The sequence below is a fragment of the Phalangium opilio genome, unplaced genomic scaffold (genome assembly GCF_054372755.1).
Source record: "Phalangium opilio isolate 3A_F unplaced genomic scaffold, DU_Popi_V2 ptg000329l_1, whole genome shotgun sequence".
In the NCBI taxonomy this organism is placed as follows: Eukaryota; Metazoa; Arthropoda; class Arachnida; order Opiliones; family Phalangiidae; genus Phalangium; species Phalangium opilio.
In genome coordinates this window covers 9,420,072-9,446,305 of record NW_028324226.1, presented here as the reverse complement: position 1 = coordinate 9,446,305, position 26,234 = coordinate 9,420,072, and the positions used below count along the sequence as shown (strand labels likewise).

Below are 26,234 nucleotides of genomic sequence, written 5' to 3'. Positions count from 1 at the left end.
TGTCATTCTTATCTCTATTTTCGCGGTTAAATATTTTGTTCCGAAATTTCGCCAGTGGTAAAAAAGCAAAGTGGACAACAATGCGATATATCTCCCGATTTAGTGGAATTAAGTTTTAAAGTTAAGAATATAAATAATTGGTGTTTCTTTTTTTAAGTATCTAGTTTTTGTTTCTTTGTACTAAAATTATTATTGTAGTACAATTATAAGTTATTATTATTAATATTTCGCATTGTTGTCCACTTTGCTTTTTTACCACTGGCGTAATTTCGGAAAAAAATATTTAACTACGAAAAAGAGATAAGAATGACATTATTGATCTCTAGAAGTCACTATATACAGAATTTGTGGGTGGAGTCAAAATATAAGCAGACGATGTTTCTCAATAAAGTATGCGAGGATGGTACCAGAGGCTAAAGCTACGATCCGACGTTCTTAGTACATAAATCCGTTTTTGACTCCATGGATAGGGGGTTACTGCTAGAAATCTCGAGCTCCTCTCTAGGAAGTCTTTCTTGACGTGAGGGGGGCATGACTTCTTCAGCCCATGAACGCTGGATCTCCAAAGGGTAGGTTGTTTGTTTTATAAAAAAATGAAAAAGGAACGGCCATGGTCGTTAAATAGCTTTTTTTCAATAGGTTTATGAAGAGTCATAAAAAACTGAATGACCTTGACTGTTCAAAAATTCACACCCCATCCCTTCTCCTGATTCTATGCTAAAGAGGGCTCGGTTTTGCAGTCGAAGGGGGCGTTTTCCGGTCCCTTTATAGAAACAGTGTTCATTTTCAGCCAATAGCTGTTTCTCTCCCAACAGGACAAATTTTGGCGTACGAGTCGCACATTAACCGGAGATCTCGCGAGGTGGCGAATGTGTCGCCCTTCTTCAGTATTGCTACACAAGATAAGGGAGTCCCAAACCCTGCTTTTGCTTACTTCCTAGGCTAGTTTAATGGACTTCTGAAACTATCAAGCTGTCGTGGCCTATTTGGTATAGCCAAAGAACTAGGAATCAAAGCGGAAAAATCGTACATAGTCACTTGTGATACTTATAGATAAAAAGCTTGCAATAGAAATAAATTAGAACATATTTTGCTTTAATATTGTTCTAAAAAGAAACACGCAATTTTACAAAGATTATAAAAAATATCAAAATTGATTTGTCAAATCTAAATACTTGGAAAAAAAAAATATTCGAATGTAAGGCGAAAAATGAATTTGGGATTATTTAACAGAGCCTAAAACCACAACTTCTGAAGAGCGTTGAAGGCCTTTCCAATAAATGACGCTTGCCCACTTTGTCTCCTGGAACCAGTCTCAAAATAAAGAGGCGATTGATAGACACTCTCAGAATAGTTGGTGTGTTCTATGGCACGGACTTGCTCAAACACATCAACCATTTTCTTGATAGCAGCTCCGTTGATTTCTAAAGTGTATAGCTCCTTAACGCTTTGATCGATATCATATTTGGTAACAGAGTGAAGTTGTTCGATGGTGCCATCGGTGGACGCTAATTTGATACTGTCCTCTAGAACTGTAATTTCGGCTTCATAGGATTGCTTCATTTTCGTCAGTTCATCGACCAACGCCTTAAATATGGAAAATACATAGCTTACTTAGTGTTAAAAATGAGGACTACTGCGCCGCCATTGGTTTAGTGGGTGGTGTCCGCTAAATGAACCGCTTACCCCTAAGGGATTTGTTGAATACTCACAGGCTAAGAGACGTAAGGTAAGAGATTCGGTTTAGCAGACGACACTAAAGTAATGGCGGCACAGTGCTTCTTGTTTTTAAGACTAATTAAATGCAAATTATTTTGAAATAAGGTACAACTTATTTTTTTCAATATTTTCCCTTTTATATTTAAAGGACACTAGTGTAGTCAGCGAATCCAGGGTTATAAAAATATCCCGTTTTCTCATTTGTATATTAGATTTCAAGGGGTGACGATGTGTGACGAGTACCATCATAAGCCAATCATTCTCTTAAAGCGATGTACAATCCACTATTTAGGGGCGTGTCAACAAATATATTTTGAAGTAGTGGTACTTCTATTTCTTGGAGTAGTGATTTGGAAATGTCAAGAGACTGTAAGCGTGGAAAGCCTTAGCTGATAGATTCAAGGGGAATTCCAACGCATTCATAATGCTACGAAATTCACGCATGCCCAGTAGCGCTCTGTTTGATCGAGGAAAGCCTTATATAAGCAACGCCCTGACATAACGGATTGTACATCCTCTTAAGTCTAATATGCTTCTAGTACCATGAATATATAGAAAATCTAGTGTCACTCTATAATAATTGTTGAACATCATTTTTCTAGCCAGTGAAACATTTAAACAAGGAAAACCGATTTAATGAAAATTATGAATAACACACTCAACAGTTAAGAATACCAATAAAAGTTCAACACATCGATATTACCTTTCTTGCAGTATCTTGGATGCTCTTTTGCCCTTCGACGGTTATCAAATACTCCAGGTAATCTTTGAGAGCATCATTATAAGGTGTTATAGCATTATTTTTCAGGAAACTGGAAAACTTGGCACTGATTCTCATGATTATCTTCTGCTCTTCTTCTAATTTCAAGCTTCTATTTTCCAAATCATCGATAACCTTTTGAACACTTTCTTGACGATCCTCCTTGTTGTCAATTTCCTCTTGAACAGTCGAGTCTAATATTTCAGTGTAGACTTGCTTGTAGTTAATTTTCTGAATACCGTCAATTGTGTGCAGTTCGTAGCACTCTGGGGCAGCGCATACGGTTCTCGGGTAATTAAATGCCACTGGCTCTAAATCTACGACCGGTACGTAAAGTTGCTTCTTTAATTGTACGATGTCGTCACCAGCCCTCAGGATTTTGTCCTGATCTTGTACCATTGAAATGTTTAACTGAATATTTTGAGTTATATCCCCCAGTGGTTTAGACAAAGCCTTAATTAATCTTCTAGCTTCATTAAGGGATATTGTATCTCGAACAGAGTGTGGTTCCAGTCCGACGATGTGTTTCATCAATCTTTCGCATTCAGATACAGACCTTTCCCAGCTTAATGAAAAATTCTCTCTATAATCATCGTCAAATTCGACATCATTTTTCATGGCTACCAAGAATTGATAAGCTTCGTTATCGAGACAGTAAATTCTCTCGTGGCTCAAAGGTTCTTTGTCTTTGATTTTTTTTAACAGCTGCTTGAGCGGAGGTATTGAGTTTCCTGGACGGTAGAAAGTACTTCTAGCGTTGGTGAAAACGAAGACTATATTTGCGCTTTTGTGCAAATGAGAGGTAAGTTCTTGAATGCAGAACCGAAAGAAGATTGAAAGACGGCAGTTAGTAGGCTTCAGCAGCATAAGGACTCCGTGAATACTGGAGTAATGGGAGATGAATTGCAAAATGTTTTCGAAGTTCTTGGCATCTTGCTTGATACCCTTGGTATCTCCGATTCCGGGTGTATCGACAATTCTGACGACTCGGTTTATCGACTGAAAGCTGTAGCATTTGCAAGATTGCGTCTTACTAGCTCCAGTTTCTTCGGCCTCGTTGTCATCATGTCCCACTTGAATGGTCTTTTCTTCACGGTATTTATCAGTCACCGTAAAAGACGAGGCAATTAAACTGATCAAATCAGAGGCCTCGAAGGTGAGATAATTCGCCATAGCGTTGATGAATGTTGATTTGCCAACTCCAGTTTCACCTAGTACTAAGATGTTCAATTCCTCCCATGGTTTAAGTTGATTCAGGCGTTTAAGGCTTTCTTTGCGGTTGAATGTGTAGTAATCTCCTTCGTGAGATTTGCTGTCGCATTTAAATGTGCAACTGGTGACTGGACCCACGCCGCATCCGCACTTATATTATTCAAGTTGAAGTTCCTCTCTCTCTTCGGCAAAATGTTCCTCGAGGAAATCAAGATAATCTTCCAAGTCCATGTAAAGGTTATCACCGGGAACTAAGGCTTTAAGCCTAGTCCACAAATTTCGAATTTTATAGTAGGCGATCTTGTTGTCAAATTCCTTGGCAACGGAGCCCCAGTCAATTTCTTCTTCGAAAAAAACACCGCTGTTTCTTATTACCTCCAGATACTTTAGAATGTCCATCTGGGTGAATCTTTGACGGTGCTTTTTGGTGATTCTCCAACTAAAATTTCTCCTCCAGTGCAGTCTAGTGTTAACAGTTAAAAATGTTAAAATCATCGGAACTTCATATGTTATTTATACAGTGTAAATGACCCTTTATATATTACATTTAAAGTTTTTCTATCGAGTTACTGCACTGCGTTAATTATCGATTAAACTTAAAGTCAACACGCGATTCTATGTGAGTGCGAGGTTGAAACCGATGTCATTAAGCTTTGAAAAAAAGTGATTTTTGCTTGTGCCATAAGCGCTTTTCGTTCGATAGTAAAATTTTTATGATATTATTACGAAAAACCCCCTTCTTAGTCACTCGTTTGTTGGTAAAGTCATAAGCGAATAATCCTCTTTAAGTATTTATCCCTAGCCTATAATCTGTCAACCGTCGACAATAAGTATTTAACGCTTTCAATCCCGCTCCCCTATTTCAACATCCAAAGAAATCGAGGGGAATTTTAAAAGCAAAAGAAAGTATATACTAATTTTTAGAATGGTCTTAAAGTGGTGATTATTACGGTCCCAGAAGTTACTCTGATTTTCTGTACTTCAATTAAGGGTTAGGTATGACTTACTGGTCTTTGTTTTAGCACTGTTAAAAGCTGCGCTACTAACTCAAGTTTCCTGTGTGTAAGGATTACTGGTAATCATTTTAGCGCAGTTAGGGGTAGCGCATTGAGGGGCTACTCTCTCAAGTTTTCTGTTTGTGTCGCACTATTACAATTATAAAAGTAGGTGATTTTAATTTATTGAAGTAAAGATAATTTTAGCATCGAGGGGCGAATCATTCTGATTTTCTATACTTCATTATGGTTTTACTTATGCGTTATGACCGGAATGCATAGATTACTTCTGCTTGGAATCTTTAACACGCCATGTTCTGGGTCTTTCTGCTTGAATTAAAAGGGAGGGGGGGAAGAAATCGTCACCCCTGACGTCATTCATAATGTATTTGAACTTACAAACCACGTGATATTGACATAGCTAGCGAGCTGCGCCGCGATTCCCGCGACATATGAGCGCCAAACTCTAATTTAAACATATTCTCTTTACGTGAGCTGAACGAGTAGACCTAGGGTTTCATAAATATTTCAAACTTTAATTTATGGAGTTAAAGTTGTGGTTTGCCTCAAGAAAATGTATAAGTTTTTTTTAGCTACTTTTTTTCTATTATTACTATAATTATTTTGTTTTAATGGCTATATATTTATTGATAACAGGAGAAGTGTTTTGTATAAGAGATTGAGTTATTTAGAGTCATTTTATTTTGTTGTTTGATTGATTAGGTGTCGATTTTTGTTTCATGTTGTTTTACTCACCAGGGATAGATTTAGTTTTAGAAGTAGGAACGGAGAACGGTTAGTATTAACTTCAGTCCGACTCATAGCCCAGTAAAGAACCCCTCCCTTCAACGCGTAACGAAAAGTTTAAATTATATTATAGGCTCACGTAAACTACGTTTTGACGACGTTGCTGACGGGGACGGCGAAACATACGCAACTCCTTTTTACCTCTGTCACTATGACCACATCTTCTCTCATAATCCTCCGTCCCGTGGAAGGGGTTACGAGACTTTGACGCGCGCCCAGATTACTCTGTTCTTCATTCCTACTTCAAAAATTAAATCTATCCCTAGTTTGACTAATATCTTTTTATTCCTATAGTTGTGGTAGTAGTAGTAATAGTGGCCGGGGTTGTCGCTTTCGTTATCGTTAGATTTTTGCTTAAAACGAACTCAATAGTACCTCAACCCACCAACAGGGGTAACTGGGCTCGGTTAGAGATTTAATTTTAATTAAAAAATTTTCAGATCGCACCCGGGAATTGAGCCCGGGTCGCTCACGCAGTAGTAAGACATTCTACTACTGAGCCATAGAGACTTGGTAAAAACCGCGAGGTTTTATCGTTTAGTTATATCTCTAAAATGTCGGGGTGATGTGGGGTGGGATACCTCTTAATCTGTGGGGTCGGATACTTTTGAATTTTTATCTATGGGGTCGGACACTTTTTTATTTTTTTTTGGGGTCTTTGAATTTTCTTTTTATTTATGTGCTAATTAAATAGATAACGATGTGGCTACTATTAAGGACCTTGGACCATCTTGTTATTATTCTGTTCAATGGGAATTAATTTCTATTCAATGAGAAAGTTTGTTTTATATTTTGGTCTAATGGTATTTCGAGCTTATGGGATTCTGTCAAATGGGACACGAGTATTTAGATCTCGTTCTCCCTTGGAATCGGATGTTGAGGTGCGAGGTTGACCCAAACCCTTTTCGCGATAGTAGCGTACCATTAAATTTAGGATCTAAACATTTTCGGAAAAAAAAGGAAGAAAAAAACGTTTTGAAAAATATCAATTATAAAATTCATGCTGCACCCATATATAACATCGCCCAGTTGCTTTAAGCTGCGGTGTCCCATGCGTTGCACTCTATGGAGTAAACGCAAGGTAATGTTAAATTTTTTTTGGATCGTTTCTGAGTTGCGACACATCTTTGAACTGGTGGTCGCCCGTTACCGCACAGTTTTATTTTTCACACCTTAAAAACCTATAGTCCCTATTCACACAATTTTTCATAACTCATTGTCGCACAGTTTGCAAATAAAATTTTTTTATTTTCAGCTTAATTACATTTTAAAAACCTTATACTTCTGCTAATGGTCCATTGGACCGAATATAGCCAAATTGTGAGGTTTCATGATCATAAACTTTTCAATGCTAACCCTAACCTAATCAAACCTAACAATAACCGAACCCAACATATCAACAAGAAAATAAAAAGTTTTATTTGTAAACTGTGCGGAAATGGGCTATGGGAAAAAATAGTGAACTAAAATTTCAATGTAAAATCTGTACGCAAATGGGCCATAAAAAGTGTGAGCAAATGGACCGTAAAAAGTGTGCGGAATTGGGCTATGATTCTCTAAAATTGTGCGGAATTGGGCTATGATTGTCTAAAACTGTTCGGAAATGGGCATCCACGCTTTGAAATATCTTAAATATCTTTGATCTATCATAATAGCTCTCATTATAATTGCTTATCGATATACAACGAAAACGTTCGGGTGAAAGTATGATTTAATCGCGTTCTTTAAAATACGGGGTTACTAGACTTGACTTCTACAGACAGTGAGATTATTTGTGAGCCGGATATGACTTAAGCTTAAAACATGGCTATTACTTCTCTCAGTAATATTGCAATTTTAATTATGAACAGTAATTGATCTGAAAATCGTGCCACACATTTTTCAAATCTCACCACAGAAGATGTTAGGAAATTACGTTTTAAATTGTTACTCCGAGTATTCCGCCTAATTACTAAAAAATTAGACTAAAGTGTGAGATCTGTGCCTATTTCATTTTCTATTTCGAAATCTATTTAAGACAAGTCGGGAAAACCAAAATATTACCTCTCCGTGTCGAGAAGATTATATAAACTTAAGTGTCCAATGAAAACGTCGACCTTTTTGCCCTCATCCTTTCCCGCGCTTTGCGCTTCCGCATTTCATCCTTACTCTCAACATTATCTTCCTCCATTTTACATACAAAAATCGAATACTCACTAAAAGAAGCGGCAAAAACCTGCTGGCTCTTTACTACCACTTAATTTGACTTTATATCCAACTTCCAAACACAAATATTTACTGGTAGATAAATTGACAACCTACAAGCAAAGAAAAATTCTCAAGAATGGCTCCCGCAAATTTAAAAAGTCTATTTTCAACTAGGTTTTTTTGAAATTTTTGGTCTAACTGTTATCTACACCTAGATGGTTTTCAGTGAAACAAACAAGGAGCATAAACACAATAATGGAAGCTTCAGTTTTATTTAAAACATGTGAAACAATTATCATCTCTGCAAATAGCTTACACATGTCTTTTTTACCAATGCCTAACCGTTTGGATTTTTCTAAGGAATCTCAGCACCAAAAAATATATTTTGATACAAAATAAATGTTTTATATTCTTATTAAGAATAAAACAAGAGGATAAAAAAGATCTGTCCTCTCGTAATTTTTTAAGCTTTTATCAAGATTACTCTATACAACAGTAACAAGGAGTATAAACCCATTAGTGGAAGCAGTATTTTTTTTTCGAAACAATCTCGCTTATGTTTATCCTCTCTAGGCTTCGCTAAATACGTATTTCTCTTACGTAAAATATTAATAGACAGGCAAGGATTCATACCATTAAAGAAGGAGAGCAATATTATCCATATTTTCATTTCATATACAGAGAAAAGAAATTATTATGTTTCTGAGAGGAGCTTCCCATTTTTGTTGTTGTTTTGAAAAATATATCGCAATGCACGGGCCTTAATAGATATAGGAGGCAATGAATGAAATATATCACAATGCACGGGCCTTGATAGATATAGGAGGCAATGAAGGAAATATATCGCATGCACGGGCCTTGGTAGATATAGGAGGCAATGATAATCTCTCTCTTTGCACGAGAGGTTTATCTTTAATATTTAAATAAATATAATTATTTTTAATTATTTTAATCTTCAATAATTAACATTAATAATAGTTAAATCGTTTAAAATAAAGTTATACCTATTATCATCTCAAACTTTGCTAATATTGACGTTTAAAGTGAAGGGTACCCCTCTTGCCCGCTTTTTTCAAATTTGGGGTATATATACGATTCGTTTCCATTATAATAGTAAGGAAAAAGCGCAATTGCGAAAACCTTTGGTGGAGATCCCACCTTAGGGAGGCTAGACGTTTCTCGTAACCCTAGCTGATCGCCGCGTATATCCTAAAACCAAACGATGATAATGGAGTAGAAGCCAATGATATAGATTGGTGTCTATGTGGAATAGACTTTGTGGATGGTGGTGTTAGAAGCCAGTGTAACTGCAGACTGGTGTCAATGTGGGATTGACAAAGAATAGAAGATGGTGGTGGTGGAAGCCAGAAAAGTACCGGACCGGTGTTCATATGGGATGGACGAAAACCAAACATGGTGGTGTGAGAACTCAAGTATAGATTAGCCAAAGGAGAGAAATACAATTTTCCAAATTTCTGTGAACTGTCAATGCGGTCCGGAAATTGGGAACACGTTTGCTCCGATACGCAAACTGCGAACGCGGTCACGTGGGTGTAACAACGGACAGACAGACACACAGACAGACACACACACACACACACACAGACAGACACGGCCGTTACAGAACCTCTCCTGGACTACGTCACACGGAGAGGTAAAAACTAATTTCGATTTTCAGATCAAAACCCTTTTGTAATCGAAATCAAACGCTACTGCCCCTTTACACTGAACCTTTTATAAGTTATAATGACAATGTCGATAGATTCAAGGGCATTTATACGTTTTTAGAGCCTTCACCCCCTTTGAAATCATTGTTATATACCTGCACTGGTTAGCCGTACGTCCTGGAACATACTTTGAAACTTCTTTCCATGGAATTTTGCTCTGTAAGCCACGAAGTTCGTCGAATGTACAGCCTAGTACTTTTGAAAGAGCTTCTTTCAGAAGACGGTTGTCGAATTGACTCCATCGTCCACGGTTTTTTCCTTTATCTTCAGATAATTGAATAAATCGGGATCTTAACTTTGTGGAGGGAAAATTCATAATTTTGGAAATCCGACTGAAATTTCGTCCATGACGTTTGACTAATTTTAAGAGTTTTTTGTCCTGTTTTTTGGTCAGTCGCATTTCATTTCTTTTTTTCAAAACCAAAACACGCGAACGTCTATAAATGGAAAATATCGTCCTGTGGGCTAATCCCCTTCCCAAAAATTGCAGAAGCATACAATTTTTCGCTTCCCTGCGATATTTCAGGCTGACCTCTTTGGCCTCGGCTGCGGCATTCACTCCAAGGTATTTTTGAAGAGTTTTTTTATTGATGTTATGGAGTTTCCGAAATTGTCTCATGTTTTTTCTTAAAATTTTGTCTTCATTACTCGTAAATTTGGAAATTTTAACGTTAATTCCTTGAGATCTAAATTCTTCAATTGCGTCCAGCGAAAGCTGCTTATTTTTTGCAGTTATTTCATGCAACGTAGGAATCCGGTAATCGGATAATCCAGTTACAAACTGCTTTTCGCCTAGAAATATAAAAATAAGACCACTTTTAACTTTGATATTTGCAGCTAGGTAATATCAAGGATAAATGTAATTTTAGAAGCGTATTATATATATATATATATATATATATATATATATATATATATATATATATATATATATATATAACGTAATATATATTTCGAAAAGCTAGAGACTTACTGAGAGCATTGCTGTCCATCTCTATATCTAGTCGGTCCTTGCCTCATCGGGCGTCGCTTTACAAGAAGATATGACGTTTCACTTACGTCACTTAATGACGAGCTTTCAGCAACCAGTGACAACCTTATGGAATATATCTTATGAATTTATGCTTTGACTTACATAACCTAAACTAATACCTTACCCAACAGAGTCTAACCCAGGTTATTTTACCCTATACTAGCCAAACATAACCGAACTTGGATTATTTTACCCTATACTAGCCAAACATAACCGAACTTGGATTATTTTAGCCTAGACTTGCCAAACCTAACCCAGATTATTCTAGCTTGGCATAACCAAACCTCACTTAGGTTATTCTATCCTAGACAAGCCAAACCTAATCCAGATTATTCTAGCTTGACATAACCAAACCTAACTAAGGTTACTCTAGCCTATAGTAGCCAAACCTAATCCAGATTATTCTAGCTTGGCATAACCAAACCTAATCCAGATTATTCTAACTTGGCATAACCAAACCTAACTAAGGTTATTCTAGCCTAGACTAGCCAAACCTAACCCAGGTTATTCAAGTTTGGCATATAAAAATATTTTGAAAAAGGCGTCAAATAATTGAGGAAGTAACTAATTGTAAGCAAAAGTTAATGACTTCTTATCCTAGGATAAGAAGTCATTAACTTCTGTTGTAAGCAACAATATTTTGGAAAAGGCGTCAAATTATTGAAGAACTACGTCTAAATGTAAGCGAAAATACAACTTTTGGAAAACAAATGTGCCTGAGATTTCTAGGTTTTTTTCCCATATACTTCCCTGAGTTTTCCAGGTTTTTCCCGTATATGGTATATCCTATGGAGCAAATGTTAACAATGGAGGGGGGCAAATAGGACTATAACATAATGAAAGAACATCCCCGTATCTCTAACATAACTAGAGTTATGAGCCTTCAAAGTATAGTGAAATGTTAATCCTATGGAGGGGGTATGTTAGTGAACATTTTGCTTAATTACACGGTCCCATTTTACTCGATCCCCAAATTTATAGTATCTTTGGATGGGGAGCAAAGAGGATTATAACATACTCAAAGGACATCCCCGTTTTTCAAGTAGAGAGTTATGAGCCTCCAAAGTTGGGTGTAATGCTATTCCAATGGAGTGGGGGTATGTTAGTGAACATTTTCCTCAATTACTTGGCCCATGTTTGACGAAATCCCAAGTTTTAAGTAAAGTTTGATAGGGGGCAAATAGGACTATAACATACTAAAAGTGCATCTCCGTATCTCTAATAGAACCAGAGTTATGAGCTTCCAAAGTTTAGTGTAATGTTAATCCTATGGAGGAAATGTTCACTAACATTCTGCTTAATTATTCGGCCTCTGACGCAAATTTCCCTGAATCTTACTAAAAATTCTAAATTTCACTGAGTTTTCCATGAGGTTTTTGTCAACTATTTAACTCCCTGATTTTTCCAGGTTTTCCCTGTTTTCCAGGTTTGTATGAACCCTGTTGAAAAAGACGATCAAATTTTGAGGAGATACCGAATGCAAGCAACAATATTTTGAAAAGGCATCAAACTTTAGGGGAAGTAACTAAATTTAAGCAATATTATTTTGGAAAAGGGACTAAATGTTTTGTGAAGTAACAATATGCGAGAAAATGTTTTTCAAAAAGGCGCCAAATTATTGGGGAAGTAACTAATCTATTGTTTTTAATTAGTAAGCTGACAATGAGCCTAAACAAACCTGTAAGCCTAATCGAAACAAAACCTGAAGTCTAAGAAACCTAAGAAAATCTTGACAAGATATAAGGTACTCATGAATACTAATTGAAACACATCACACAAATTTATTCCACAATTTAACATTTCCCTTCAAAAATTTCCCTTTCCACAATCTCAGTTTTATCCCGTTGTTCACGACTATGAGAAAGTAATTTCCCAAGTTTCCCATATCTCCCACAAACAATCGAAGTCGACACTGACGCTCTCTAATGCGTTTGGTGTCACTAATGTACACTTTGAACTTTTTAATTGTGGTCCATAAGTTTGCTTATAACGCTACTTCTTGTTTAACAAAGAAATGAGCTGCATTTATACTAAAAACAAGCAAGGATTTAACTTAGACCACACCTTTTTTAAGGAAGGGGGTTAAGGCTAAAATATATAGCGGTACCACATTAAACGAAAGAGATGTGGTACATGTCGCTAATAAAACAAAGTAAAAACGTAAATGGACCTAGGCTAAATAATGTTGATTCTACTCTTGGAAACGATATAAACTTCTAGATTTGGACGTTAATCTTAACTGCATTATGGCTTGATGTTCCCTTCGAGTTAATGAACCAAACCACTTTCAAAACATTCAACTAGTGTTAATGATATAAATCGGGCAAATTGGTAACGAATTGTTACTGTGCAAAAAGAAAAAAACCAAATCACTTCCAGTCCACTTTCGAAACCTTGAAAATTTAAACTAACTGATAGTTAAGGTTAAGTGTATCTACTGATTTTGATTTGATTTACTAGTCTGATTGGATTAAAAAGTGTTTGTCTGGCCATTTCACACAAAAACTAAGGCTACTCATTATCTATATTACGTTAAAAACTAGTTCCGGAACTAACACACCACACAAACCAACGAAAAACCAAATAAGAATAGAGCTATCTCAGCTGTGACGTCAGTGCCTAGGTAAAACGTCATAGTCTTGGCTTTGTCAATAGGCGGCCATGTTTGGTACCGCTTTGGTTCTATGGGCAAATAGCATGGGTGACGTCACAATAAGGATTCTGAGATAGCTCTATTATAAATTCACGCGACTCTAGCGTTGAAAATAGCTTCGATAAAACTAAAACTAAAAGTAAACTTTGGTGAACCCTACCGCTTTGTTCCAGGTGTCCGTTTCTAGTCGTTGAAAAATTATCGTCTAAAGGTATGATGTTTTAGAATCTTGGGATATTATGTCCAATTTCAAACAACACTTGCTGATGAAATCCTCAAAATGCGCGGACGCCGAGTATATTTTCTTTGTTCGCGAATCCTGATATTAATTTGAGCGGGAAAAATCACGACTGCCGCTCTATACACGAGCGGATAAATATCCGACCAGTACCAAAGTTGTGTAGCCAATAAGAAGGCCCGTAAGTGTCAGGAGTCAGGTCTTTCCTTCTCGCCCAATTACTGTTTCCCTCATATTAGTCGTCTGCTTATGTCGTATTGTCCCGCGCTTTTTGGAAAATTGGTTGAAAGGTACTTTCGTTATAAGTAAATTTTATATAGTTGTTGAGTATAGAAGTAAATCATTATTAGTCGTCAAGTATATAATTAAATTATAATTAGTTGTCGAGTATATAAGTAAATCATTATTAGTTTTCGAGTATAAAAATTAAGTATAATTACCGTTCTCGTTAACAATATGGATGGGTGCTTGTCAAATCTATGGCTCTGACATATATACTGTTTTCAGATGGAAATAAATTTATAGAGATAATTATACGAAAATTTATTAAAATCAATTCGCGGAAATTAGTCTAGGTTAGGTTCGGTTGGACTTCAAGTAGTTTCTGCGCCATGATTATAATAACCTGGCATATAATTAAATCTAAATAAACGATTTCATGTTATAAACTGTATTTAAAATGCGCGAACTAAAGTTGTAGTTTATGTAGATGTCAGCTAATTGATGAATAGCAAACGAGTGGCTAAAAGTGCGCCTCTTTTTAGGCTATAATGACGTAAAAAGGTGGCAATAAACAAGCTAATTAGCAATAATTTGGGAAAGTAGCAATATTTTGAGGTAAAAGCATATCCATTTCAGTAATATTTTGGAAAAGGGGTAAATTTATTCAGTTGATGAACCTTGATTATAAAAAAACAGGCGCACATTTAGCCGCTCATAATAGCAATAGTAGGTTTCCGTAAGCTCATAGTCGTTCCATGTCGGCGATGCATGACGAAACAACAAATAATGAGAGAACAAGATAGCCCAAGGGCTGGGCTCATAATAGTACCCACATCGTATAGTACTTAACAGGTGTACAAAACATTTGTGTGAATAGCCCCTCGATCCACTACCTTTAACTGTGCTAATATGATTACCCGCAATCCTAACTTCTGTTGTAATTGTAATAGAGCGACACAAACTGAAAACGTGGGTGAGTAGCCCCACGATGCGCAGACTTTAACTGTGCTAAAACGATTACCCGTAACGTACAGAAAATCTGAGTGATTAGCCCCACTATGCGCTATCTTTAACTGTGCTAAAATGTTTACCAGTACAGAAAATCTGAGTGAATAGCCAATCGATGAAATTATTACCCGTAATCCTTACTTCAATAACTTTGTTTTAATTGTAATATCCCGGGACACAGGCTAGTATATAGTTTCTTTTGCTTTCAAAATTCTTCTTGATATCTGAGAAATACACGTACTTTCTGGGATCGTAATAATTACAGCCTTAAGGCCATTCTAAAAAAACCTCAGTATATACTTATTTTGCTTTTAAAATTCCACTCGATTTCTTTGAATGTTGAAATAGGGGAGCGGGATTGCAAGCTCCCATTTAAATTAAGCCTATGCAAAAATCCTCTCTCTCGCCTTAAATGCGCAAACCAAATATTTTATACTGCCAAAGCCGGTAGTCTTACACTACGCCAAAAACAACAGGGTAGGTCAAAGACCCTCATCGTAGATGTGCATCATACGATGTGGGTATGAAAAGGAAAAGCTCTTTTATAATTTAGAAGGTTATCTATTCCTTTACTGTGAAAAGAAAATTGTAAATGATTTAGGCTTAGTAATAACTTTATAAGGGTTTTATTTTTAAAATTTCAGAAATTGTCGAATTACCTTGGCTTGTTTCTATAGTTTTTAAAATAGCTTAAAATACACGTTCAAAGAGGCTTAATTGTTAAGTTGTTTCTCGTGCATTTTTTGCAATGCCACGCTTCACTTTCTGGTTCCTGGTTAAGATTTGCACACTTCCAGTGTATCCACTTCTGGCATGTGTCACATTGCACCATATTTAATTTTGATGAAACTTTGAGGCACAAATCACATAACCACGATTTCCTCTTCATCTCCAGGACTTGGTTAACTAATAGCCAAGCGTCATCAGTTACGAAGGTTCGAATTTTTTGTATACTGTCTTGCGTTAAAGTGAGGTCTACCACTTGATCGGGGACATTTTCCGGCTGGGTTTCAACGTCCTGTTCCATTGCTTTGACTTTACCATTTTCTTTTAGCAAGCCATTTACTTTTTCAAGCGATATGAAACACAGAAGAAACCGACGAATTATGGGAGGGAAAGGCTGTGTTTGTAGCTTTTTTCTTGATAAGCGTGAATTTTAAGGAGCACATTGGTTGAGGTACTTTTTATTTGCATCGTTGGATGTATTAGTTGAAGTGGCATTGTCTTTTGATGATAAAGCGGAGTTGATATGAAGATTCTCATATGTTTTTGAAGTTGATGGTAGAGCAACTGCCTCTATCGTGTTATTATCAAACTTTTCGTGTACCACGTCAAGGGTGTTTTGTAATGTGATTGTGGAAAAATACGTGTGGTCATTGTGAACTTCGTTTCTAATCACGTCATTCAACAGTTCATTCTCCAAGTCAATTTTGTCTTCCCAAGAGGGCTTGGCATACTTGACGTTGGTTTTATTCCTGTTATTTTTCGTTGAAAAGAACGATCTCTTCTGGGTATCGACGTTTTTATTATGAGGAGTTGTAGATTTACTTTTCAACTGGCCTTCCGAAGAATCTCTCTCCTGTGTGCCAAGGATTTCCAATTCCAGAATGGCGTCAGCACTATTTATATGATTTTTCGCTGTTTGCAAGGCATCCATATTGTTGCATTTGGATATTTTGTTTCCACTTTTCTCCTGTCTTTCCGCTTTATCCACCACATCTGTTAAAGGCGTTTGTTCAATCACGTTATTGCGAACTACAAGGTGAATGTGTTTACAAATGTTTGTACCCACAAGGGCGTCTGGACAGTTGCAGGAATATGAATGGAGACAAATGTTGCACTCACGGCACCTAATTTGACAATTTTCGAAGCATTCCGGGTGTTTTTTAACTTTATAAAAGAGGCGATCTAAACACGTAGTGTCGGCGTTGATCGAACGCTGGGTGGCAACCTTCCAAGTGCAACCCGATGTTTGTGACACCAATGACGTCGGAAGCTCGAGAGCAGTTGTCTTTTCGCAATTTCGGAGGACTTCCACGTATGTTTTCCTTTCTCAAGTTTTATCAATCTGTTGATGGCCAGTTTTTTACAAATTCTTGAAAGATCACGATACATTTATCAAGCCTCTTGCCTTGCTTTCCTCTGAGATAGCTTTCGCCGTACTTCAATGTCTTGTGAAAGGATTCCACATACATGTTAGTGTTCACTCCCGATCGTACACGATAGCACTTGGCCCATTCAGTTTTAACGGGAACCCATTCTTTTCTCAAATATTGCCCAAAATCTCGAGTGTCTTCATTGTCATCCATTTTTTCCAGGCTTTTCTCCAAAAGAGTTTCGAATTTTGAAGTATCGGGTTCTTCAAGCAGAAGACACAATCCTTTATACAACACCGAAGCTGTATCCTTTCCCCTTATTTTGATTAATTGTTTACGCCAATCGTGATGCACATGCCAGTGACATAATAACTTTTTTGGCTCGCAATCAAATACGTCGACAAAACTACTAAAATACTGCGGCGCTTTGTCGGTCATAATAATTCTTGGATTGATGTTACCAATTTGGTTATTTATTGCTTTGAAGAAAAGAGTCAAGGCTACCGAAGTTTCCCTATTGCTAATTAGCCAAGCTACCGGCACCCCTTCTCTGAACTCATCAATGACTAAAACCGTAATGAGATTACAGTCATACTGGTTGGTTCCGTGAGTGGCATCTAAGCAAATTATATCTTTGCCGAACTTTAGGAACATGTTTCTTTGGAAGTCGGTCATAATACCCAAGGCAAAGTCATTAGAGTTTAAAGTGCATGTTTCTTCAGCAGGATGTACCAGCGTTTCTTCTTCTTGTCTTTTATAGAGAATTATGCTCTTATCTTTTTTTAAATCCTCCAAGAATTACGCGTCTACGCTCAGGTGGTCTTTGGCGTGTTTTTCTATTTTTTCAATTCCATATGCATTTGCTATATTTAAGATATCTCTCTTTGTGCACAAATGTTGCCTTTCAAGCTGGCTCTCTGTTCCAGAGAAAATGTTTTTCAAAACTCTATGGCTTTCAATTCCTTGGTTTAATTGGCTGGCTATAGACTTTCTATCGTTTTTTGAAATGGGTATATGAGCCAGTTTTTGGTCATGCCCGTAATGAGTATGCGTTATAGTGGCAGCAACCTTCTCGGAAGAATCTTTCCTTTCAACCTTAATACTGGCGGTGCAGTTTGAACCAATTTTCGACAGGCCCTGTGATTTTTGCAAACGTTTTCCCGATGATTGAGACGCGTAACAGCCTGATCGATTACAATAGAAGTATTCCACAGTCCCAATTGAATTCTTTTTGACTTTATCCAAAACAAAAGATGAAGTTGTTCGTTTTTCGTAAAGATCCTTCCAATCTTCAAACTCTATGCGCAGAAAACGGATTAACCTTCAGCACGGTAATTAACTGATAATACAGGCACAATGTTCACAACTTTAATAATCGACGACATGACGGGATATCATAAGTTTAAGTATGACCTCGACAAGTTGTAGCGAATAATAAGTCTTATTATGATAAGACGTACTCTCGGCATTAACCACTATCAAACTAACGGACCATATTAATTTTATAAACTTATGATAATACATATAGAAAGAATCCCGATTTATTTACACCGTTAAAGATGAATTAGTAGAGCGCGAAACAACGAACTCTCCTCGCGCACTGATGCCGAGGTAAGAAGAGGTGGAAGGTTACAAAAAGCCTGGACTTACACTTAATGAAGCAAACAATGAAGCCCTTTTGAAGTTAAGACAATGAAAATTTAACAAAGTTATAAATACATGTAAACACGAGAACAAAACGTGCGCGCGTGTTGACTTTACGTCTTAAACACAAAGTCAGCTTGGGAAGGGGAGTGAGTTTTATACGCCTTCAGAATTACGACTTAAAAATTTGATAACCACAAGTGGAAGACTACAAAACAAACTTGCCAATATGTTCAAATAGTTTTAAAAATTACGTTGTATTGATTTAAAAGCGTGAAACTTAGATTTAATAATTTCAAAATGTAATTTTTTTCTGTATTTGATTCAAATTAGCTTGGAAAAGATCGAAAACTGATGGCAAATTAAAAAAACTACTACCCTCTCGAAAGCTAACTATATAGTTTTACGAAAGATACCTGTATAGATCTCAAATTCTTTGGTTTCATTCTCAATCTTTAAATCGTGGGATGACTGTAAGTGAGTGATAAAATCTGGGCAAAATTGAAGAATAGCCCCTGCTCTTCCAAACTTAATAAATCATATACCAAATGAAAGCTTACGCCTTCCTCTATTCATTGCACACAATTATAGTGAGCGCAAACAATAATTAACATTAAAATAAAATCTGCACTATACTTGAAAGTTGAGGAACAATCCTGTTCTTTACATTTTAAATTTCCAGGCTGACATTCTTTTTTAACATGTTCGCATTTCCGTCTATGGGTAAAATACGCATTTTTCGACGCAAATATTTTGCCGCAATCACAAGGTTTTTCAAATTTTGCCTTTTCTGGATCCATTTTATTAATTAATTACAATATCGTACGTTAAAAGACCAAGAATTGACTGTTCACACACGCAATAACGAAAGTACCTTTCAACCAATTTTCCAAAAAGTGCGGGACAATACGACATAAGCAGACGACTAATATGAGGGAAACAGTAATTGGGCGAGAAGGAAAGACCTGACTCGTGACACTTACGGGCCTTCTTATTGGCTACACAACTTTGGTACTGGTCGGATATTTATCCGCTCGTCTCTAACTCTATACCCTACGAACGCGTTTCTAAAAGAATCGGAGAGACCGAGAGGAGACTGGAGAGAGAGAATCACGATCACACTTACACTACAACCATAAGTTTATAAGATATGTTCCATAAGTGTGTCACTCGTTAATGAGAGCTTGTCATGAAGTGACGTAGGTGAAACGTCATAGATTCTTGTAAAGCGACGCGTAGTGAGGCCTTGTCAAAGGCTTAGTACAGACTAAAGAGGAGGATGGACTGCAAAACCGAGTGTAGTCAATTCTCACGTCGTTCTTGGACTAGCTCTCATTAAGCCTCTAACATTACGAAGTATGGGTAATGACATACTTATGGAACATATCTTATAAACTTATGCTACAACCTTACAACCGCTCCTCGTTGATACTAGAGCGAGAGCCTGCCTACCGTCAACTGCTATACTCGAGTTACCATAAAGGTCTGCCCAATCCGGCTGGAAACGGGGTATTTATGGTGGCTTTTCCAGGCCTAGAGCTCTAGACCCTTCTGCCCCACCATACCAAGACCAAATATTCAGTAGTTTTCCTACTGAGCACGTGCCCCTTTGGTGTTGATCATAGAGAAAACAGAAAGAGGAGTAGAAACTTAATCTTAAGAAGGGACCTTCGAATTATCGGGTTGTTTTTGCGATTAATCTTAAATAATTTTGATTAAAATAACTTTTAACTACTCTGAATGAATATTATTCACGGAGAGGTCACTACATTGGACGTGTTTGTCTGTCCATCTGTTATAACTACAAACAGACTGTTAAAAACTAGAGGAAATATTACAAACTTAAATATACAAAAGAGATTAAATAAAAATTGGGACAAAAGTCTATGAATAAAAGGTAAACGCTAGGTTCATGCACTAGATCCGCTATTAATTAGTCAAACCTCATTTAAAAATTATCTAAAACATATTTACCAAAAGATGTATAAATTTTAATAACATAACGCTGCTGACTTATGCTACATCGCGTACTACATGATGCTATTTAATTTAAACCGAATTGACCTGGAAAACAGCATTTTAAAGTGTAAATTACTTAAAACTTAGCGGACAGTCTTATCACCGGTGATTACGTACTAATAAAAAGGAGAAACTTTTTCCCGAGATATATATAGTGAAGACAATAATCTCGCGCCATCTATACGTAATTCTATTACAACACCTTTACCTTCAAAAGAACACTTATACAATTAAGTTATAGGTCCATAACGACATAGTGGTAATTCCAAGGTGAGGAGTTGCTGGTGCTGTTGTGCAGGTTCTGACCTAACAGGTGACAAGGCAACTGCTATACGGGATTTACGAGAGGTATTTCTGTGGGCGCTGCCATAACCTGTCGGCGGCCTTTAGTTAGTGGCTGATATTCCCTGTCGTCGAACGCGATCCGTAGCCTTGGCAGAACAACTCTCCGAAAAGGTGGCGGTAACCCGTATACCGGTGATAATGTCGTTTACCACTTCTCGCGCAGGCGCTGATATGTCATGCGGAGTGACAGCGTGTTTTGTAAATCCTGGCGTTGCGGTTTCTGGCGACACGCACGATTCTCTGACGCGTGGTCGCAGTTGGCTTCTATGACGCCTGATTGTACCGCGATTTGTTCAATTTCGAAAAGCCAGCTATTTCGCTTACAAACCGTCGAGATAATTCTTCGCGTAAACCAACCCTCGATTTCTTTAGTGACTCCTTGTGACGATTGATGTCGTGCCGTGGGGATATCACATCCAATCGCGTCTTCATGGCGTAACATAACATTATGTCTGCTGGCGATAATCCAGTTTCCGTTATTGGTAATCGCTTCGAAATGCCGGTTTTTATGGTCCTGAATCCTCTTTCAGCCAGACCATTGGTAAAAAATACTACGTGGTATTTATTTCTTTTCCTTCAAGAGGGAAACCAGAGGCTTCAGTGAGTAAAGTGAACTTCCTTCCGACAACTAGTCTCTCTTCTTGGTAAAGCCGTGAGTAATTCTTCTCAGCGGCAGTTAGCGTTCTTGACGTAAACTCGACTGGTCGTTCAGGGCCAGAACGATCGGTCGGGTCTAGATGAAAGAGAACGGCACCCAAATCATGTGTGAAAGCGTCGGAAGCCAAGATTAACTATTGGGTTTGGTCGAAATGAACGAGAATGTTTGAGTCGCGCATGGTTTCATTCGCGACATCGAAGTCTGGTTCATTGCCATGGAATATCTTTGTGTAGTAGAGCATATAATCCAAGCTAGTAAGTTTGATTGTTGAGGTACGAGAAGAGACCAATGAACAAGGTAAATTGCTCTGCATTTGTTGGGGCTGGAGCCTGCCTTATTGCCTCGTTGTCTATACGATGTCCCAATAGTTCCACGGACTTTTCAAAGAAATGACATTTTTCTAGCCGTTGTTTCAATCCAGAGTCACGCATTCGTCTAAGAACTTCATCCACGGAGCTAAGATGAAGACGATATGTGACTCCAGTGATAGTAAGATCACCTTCGAAATTAGTAGCTCCAAATATGCTTTAAATTAGCTCTTGCGTTGGAATATTGCGGGAGACGATGCGGTTCCAATAGGAATTCGGTTGACTTGAAATAAACTTGGGTGTTTATCACGGCTAACCTCTTTGAGTTCTCGTCCAGTTTGTTATATTTCTAACTATACTAAGTTAAACACATGGTGATTAATTAACAAAACAATAACTTTAATGTACAATTGAGGGAATGGGGTGATTTGCAGTTGGTTACTACCAATTCTAGCCTGTATTATTCTGCTTGGTAGTTTTAATAGGTGGCGTTACAAAATGATATGGTTTTCGGCGGGAAAGTTGAATGAAAGAAAATGACATATAGGTAAAACACAACGTCTCCCTTTTCTTTGGAAAAGGTTCGAAACTTATTTCTAGAGTTAGTTACATTTCGTCGATAAGGCGTTTCGGCGCGGTGTGATGTTGGCGAAGGTTGTATCGAGGTGTAGGGGGTATGTTGTCGACGATTGGAGTGTGTGGTTGTTGGGTGATCTCAGGATCATCGTCGGCCAGAATAAGTCCGTGAAGCGGAAGGTGTTTATAGAAAGATGCGTGCCTTGTAACTGACAGGCCAATTCTTTCGGCCGTGATCATTGATCCATTCTGGGCGGTTATTGCATACGTTACGGGATCAAAGTAAGGTGCCATTTTATGGGTGCGACTAGATTTTAACAAAACTAGATCATCTACTTTGAATGAATGGGTTCGCACATGTTTCTGGTTATCGTGACGAATCTTCAATTTCGCTTTGACCCTACGATCAGTTTCTTTGACCGCGTTCACTGGTGGTGAAGGAACGGTACTGAGAGACGGTAGTTTGGTTTTCAGCCGACGACCGAACAAAAGGTCGGCTGGTTGTACTCCAGTCGTACTATGTGGAGTATTACGGTAATTTGATAGAAAACGGTGGAGTTCGTCTTGCCAATCTGTTCCTGCGACATCCGCAGCACGAATGGTTTTATTAAGCGACGCCATAAATCGTTCAGCGGTACCATTGGCTTGCGGCCAATATGGCGTGATTTTACGATGGCGGGATCCGATAGTTGACAGGTAGTCTGCAAACTGATGAGAATTGGAAGGAGGTCCGTTATCGGTTTTGATAACATCGGGTATTCAAAAGATTGAGAAGACTTGAGTCATTATCTTGATGTTGGCGCTACGATTTCGGCTAAGGGGTAATGCGACTGTTCATCCATAAAGACTAGTAAGTACGTTCCTTTGAAACGACCAAGATGATCGAGCGCGATGTGGGACCATGGTTTGTCTGGGAGGTTTGATGGGAGTAATGGTTGCTTGACGTGATGTGGCATGGAAGATAAACACGGTGCGCACGAGCGAATGACTTGTTCTACTTGTTCATCCATCACAGGAAACCAGACCTTGGTTCGAAGTAGTTTCTTTGTTTTCACCAGACTCAAGTGTCCTTCGTGGGCAATGGCAATGACGCGGTTTTGCAGCGCTTGTGGAATGTAGTTGCGGTGATGTTTCACTATAATACCGTCGATAATAGACAGTTCAGATTTACTCGCTTCGATAATCTTAAAGGCAATCGGATCTACATCTGTAAGCGCGTTTCGCCCTTTATTCGTTCTAAGACATTAACTGACAACTTGAACCAATTTATCCTCATGGGAAGCTGTTTTAATGTCGTCATAGGTGACGGCTTTCGGTATTGCCTGTTGAACCATGTATGACAGGTGGGCTTCGGTGGCTGTCGAGAGACAAGCATTTGTTTGCAAATGGTTTCGCACTGGATTTCTCGAGAGATAATCAGCGGGGTTGAATTTTCCAGGTTGGTAAGCGAGGTGAAGGTCATAAGGTGCGAGGCGAAGATTCCACCGCTCGACTCGTGCGGAGGTTCTTGCCTTGGGATTGCCAAGGAGAGTTAATAATGGCAAATGGTCGGTGATTACGGTGAATGACGATCCATATATGTATAGATGGAAGTGCTCGCAACTGATCCATACGACGGCTAGTGCTTCGCGTTCGGTTTGGGAGTATCGTGTTTCAACGTCCGTGAGAGCTCTGCTTGCAAAAGCGATGACGGTTATTCGGGATCTTGAATCTTGTTGAGTCAAAATAGCTCCAAGACCTGTTGGGCTGGCATCGACGTAACTGGTGGTGTGGTGCGAAGGGTCAAAATATGACAAGATTAGGTCATCGGTAAGGTGTCAACGCAATACGCCCAAGGCATGATCATGTGTTTCTCTCCAAACCCATGGGACGTCTTTCTTTGTGAGTTGTCGCAATGAAAGAGTAACGTTCGAAAAATATGGGATATAACGAGAGCAGTAGGTGGCTAATCCAAGAAGACTTCGTATTTCGTCCGGTGTATTGGGTGTAGCCAAGATGTGTAACGACCGTATTTTCGATTGATGGACAGAGACTCCTGAAGAGCTGAATACATGGCCATAGAAGTCAATTTCGAACTTACCAAAAGCGCATTTTGCCCTATTTAGGGTGATTCCGTGGTCAGATAACCTCTGTAGAACCTGTTCAAGAGCGGTATCATGGTCCTGGGGTCGTTGTCCGAACACTAAAATGTCATCCGAGACATTGAGAGCTCCCGCAATGTTGTGGACTATGTTGTAGATAGTGTGATGGAAAATTTCTGCTGCAGAGCTGATGCCAAAACTGAGACGTTTATAACGATAAAGTCCAAGATGAGTACTGAAGGTGGTAATGTCGTGTGACGATTCATCGAGGAGCAACTGATGGTAGTCCTTATTGATGTTGTCCTTATGGAATTTTAACTGGGGGAAGGAGGGTGTCGCACCTACTTTTTCCTCCCTCCTTTCTTGTTTAAAACCTGCGAATAACAAGAAAACCAGTTTGAACATGACACGGGTAGTAAGACCAATCACTTTCTCTACCTGAAAAGCTTCGGGTAGTTTAAAAAGTCTACTTCGCGTGCCCTACCCGCTCACCAAAAGGATATTTGACGGGTCTCAAGTACCCGCACACCCCTAAGGTCGAGCCCAACGGTCTGAACCTGAAAATTACTTTTAAATTAATATTTGTGGGTCAAAAAGCTTGCAAGTATAATTTCAACCCATTTTTTGTAGACCAAGTCGTAAAAATAAGTATGCCACTTAAAGTGAATAGTCGTTTGGCTTTCGGACGGGATGCCAAAATTGAACAACTATTCAATGCGAGATCTGAAAGTCTTCTGGAAACCTGTATCTACAACGAGGAAAGTTGGCCTTTAATCAATATTAAATTCAATCAACTGATTTTACTGTTAATCGATCCATTCCCTCTAAATTAAATGAAAAATTTACATATCTACGCTTTTTCAAGAACAATTACATTTTCCGAAAACATTTCATCATGAAATTAATTATTTTGAAGGGATTTCGTGTCGTTTCACTCTAACTTGTAAGCACCTTGACGGACATAGTTTTAATTGTTGCTGGCTTAACAAATTTTCAAGTTTGCACCAAAAAAGTTTAAATCTGTAGTAAGTTTCTGAGAAGACTGATGTTAGAGAAAATATGATAAAGAACTTTTTTTTCTCAAATTAATTTATAAACTAATGTCGTCTTCTTAAGACAAAGCAACTGTAGGGTTGTAAATAGACGTAGAATAGGCAAAGCAATAATAGGTCAATAATAGACAAACAAACATGTAAAAAGATAAGCCGAGATAAGAGACTGTATTCTAGGAGAGCGATAGCTCTCTTAGATAAGACTTCATACTGCTCTTAATGTATAAGGAGGGTTTTTTGTTTGGATGTAACTTTTTTTGTATTGTTCCAACTATTTTGAAAATATTCCACAGAACTACAATTCGGGCCCTCAATATGTGGTTAAACTTTCAAAAAGATCCACCCATTAGTTAATTTTATAAAAAATAAAGTTTCTAAGGGTGGTTTTCATTTCCATAAAATTAATCACACCTTTTTGTGAAAAAGTTAAATTTTCCCATAGAAATAACATGGAGTTTTTCTCAAATTTAGCCATTTTGTGGCCACCCTTTTGATATGAAATATTCGTTTGTTACATTTGGGAACGGTTTTATATCAAAATATAAACCTTTTTCTAGGACCGTTTTTAAGGTTTTTGAGAAAAATTAAGTTGTTGCACCATATATGTCATACAGTTGGACTTACGGCGTTTTACCGTGAATAAAGCCTAGGAGAAAGCCACTCTTGCACATACGCTTTTTTACCGCGGACTTTTATTTGATTTTACTCTCTTTCGTTGCAAAAACTGAATGATTTTAGGTAATTTAGCTAGATTAACGATTACAGGTAATTAAGCTAGATTAACGATTACAGATAATTAAGCTAGATCAACGATTACAGCTAATTAAGCTAGATCAGCGATATCAGCAAATTAAGCTAGATCAGCGATAACAGCAAATTAGGCTAGATTAGCGA

The 26,234-nt window shown here is 37.9% G+C and overlaps 5 protein-coding genes across 6 annotated transcripts; all 5 read right to left on the bottom strand.

Moving 5' to 3' along the window:
* Positions 1-1,074: 1,074 nt before the first annotated feature.
* On the bottom strand, positions 1,075-3,836 carry LOC149610728 (uncharacterized). The gene is made up of 3 exons (XM_089859573.1): positions 3,830-3,836; positions 2,423-3,777; positions 1,075-1,587 (listed from the first exon to the last, which is right to left on the bottom strand). The coding sequence occupies exons 1-3, from the start codon at positions 3,834-3,836 to the stop codon at positions 1,237-1,239; spliced, it is 1,713 nt and encodes a 570-aa protein (XP_089715699.1). The 3' UTR covers positions 1,075-1,236.
* Positions 3,636-19,143, bottom strand: LOC149610725 (transcription termination factor 1-like). 2 transcript variants are annotated; one of them, XM_089858768.1, is made up of 5 exons: positions 18,938-19,143; positions 13,254-13,828; positions 10,381-10,503; positions 9,503-10,199; positions 3,636-4,154 (listed from the first exon to the last, which is right to left on the bottom strand). In XM_089858768.1, exons 3-5 carry the CDS (start codon positions 10,397-10,399, stop codon positions 3,848-3,850), a joined length of 1,023 nt encoding a protein of 340 aa, XP_089714894.1. In that variant the 5' UTR covers positions 10,400-10,503; positions 13,254-13,828; positions 18,938-19,143; the 3' UTR covers positions 3,636-3,847. The 2 variants fall into 2 exon arrangements, with proteins under 2 accessions (XP_089714894.1, XP_089714895.1); XM_089858769.1 differs by having other exon boundaries at positions 13,254-13,598.
* LOC149610727 (uncharacterized) lies at positions 16,576-17,332 on the bottom strand. Its single transcript, XM_089858770.1, has one exon. The coding sequence runs from the start codon at positions 17,330-17,332 to the stop codon at positions 16,625-16,627; it is 708 nt and encodes a 235-aa protein (XP_089714896.1). The 3' UTR covers positions 16,576-16,624.
* LOC149610726 (uncharacterized) lies at positions 17,456-18,042 on the bottom strand. The gene is made up of 2 exons (XM_089859572.1): positions 18,038-18,042; positions 17,456-17,978 (listed from the first exon to the last, which is right to left on the bottom strand). The coding sequence occupies exons 1-2, from the start codon at positions 18,040-18,042 to the stop codon at positions 17,456-17,458; spliced, it is 528 nt and encodes a 175-aa protein (XP_089715698.1).
* Positions 19,144-21,732: 2,589 nt separating the features above from the next.
* LOC149610724 (uncharacterized) lies at positions 21,733-25,921 on the bottom strand. Its single transcript, XM_089858771.1, has 2 exons — positions 24,727-25,921; positions 21,733-24,662 (listed from the first exon to the last, which is right to left on the bottom strand). Exon 2 carries the CDS (start codon positions 22,826-22,828, stop codon positions 22,238-22,240), a length of 591 nt encoding a protein of 196 aa, XP_089714897.1. The 5' UTR covers positions 22,829-24,662; positions 24,727-25,921; the 3' UTR covers positions 21,733-22,237.
* Between the last annotated feature and the right edge of the window lie 313 nt (positions 25,922-26,234).

What these genes read in the sequence shown, in the direction of transcription:
- LOC149610725 (XM_089858768.1), bottom strand. An exon ending in CGTACGGCTAACCAGTGCAG is followed by an intron (nt 4,155 to 9,502) that starts GTATATAACAAT and finishes TGTTAACACTAG; the next exon opens with ACTGCACTGGAGGAGAAATT.
- LOC149610728 (XM_089859573.1), bottom strand. An exon ending in TCCAAGATACTGCAAGAAAG is followed by an intron (nt 1,588 to 2,422) that starts GTAATATCGATG and finishes TCCATATTTAAG; the next exon opens with GCGTTGGTCGATGAACTGAC.
- LOC149610724 (XM_089858771.1), bottom strand. Translation starts at nt 22,828, where the DNA reads ATGGCGTCGCTTAATAAAACCATTCGTGCTGCGGATGTCGCAGGAACA.
- LOC149610727 (XM_089858770.1), bottom strand. Translation starts at nt 17,332, where the DNA reads ATGACCGACTTCCAAAGAAACATGTTCCTAAAGTTCGGCAAAGATATA.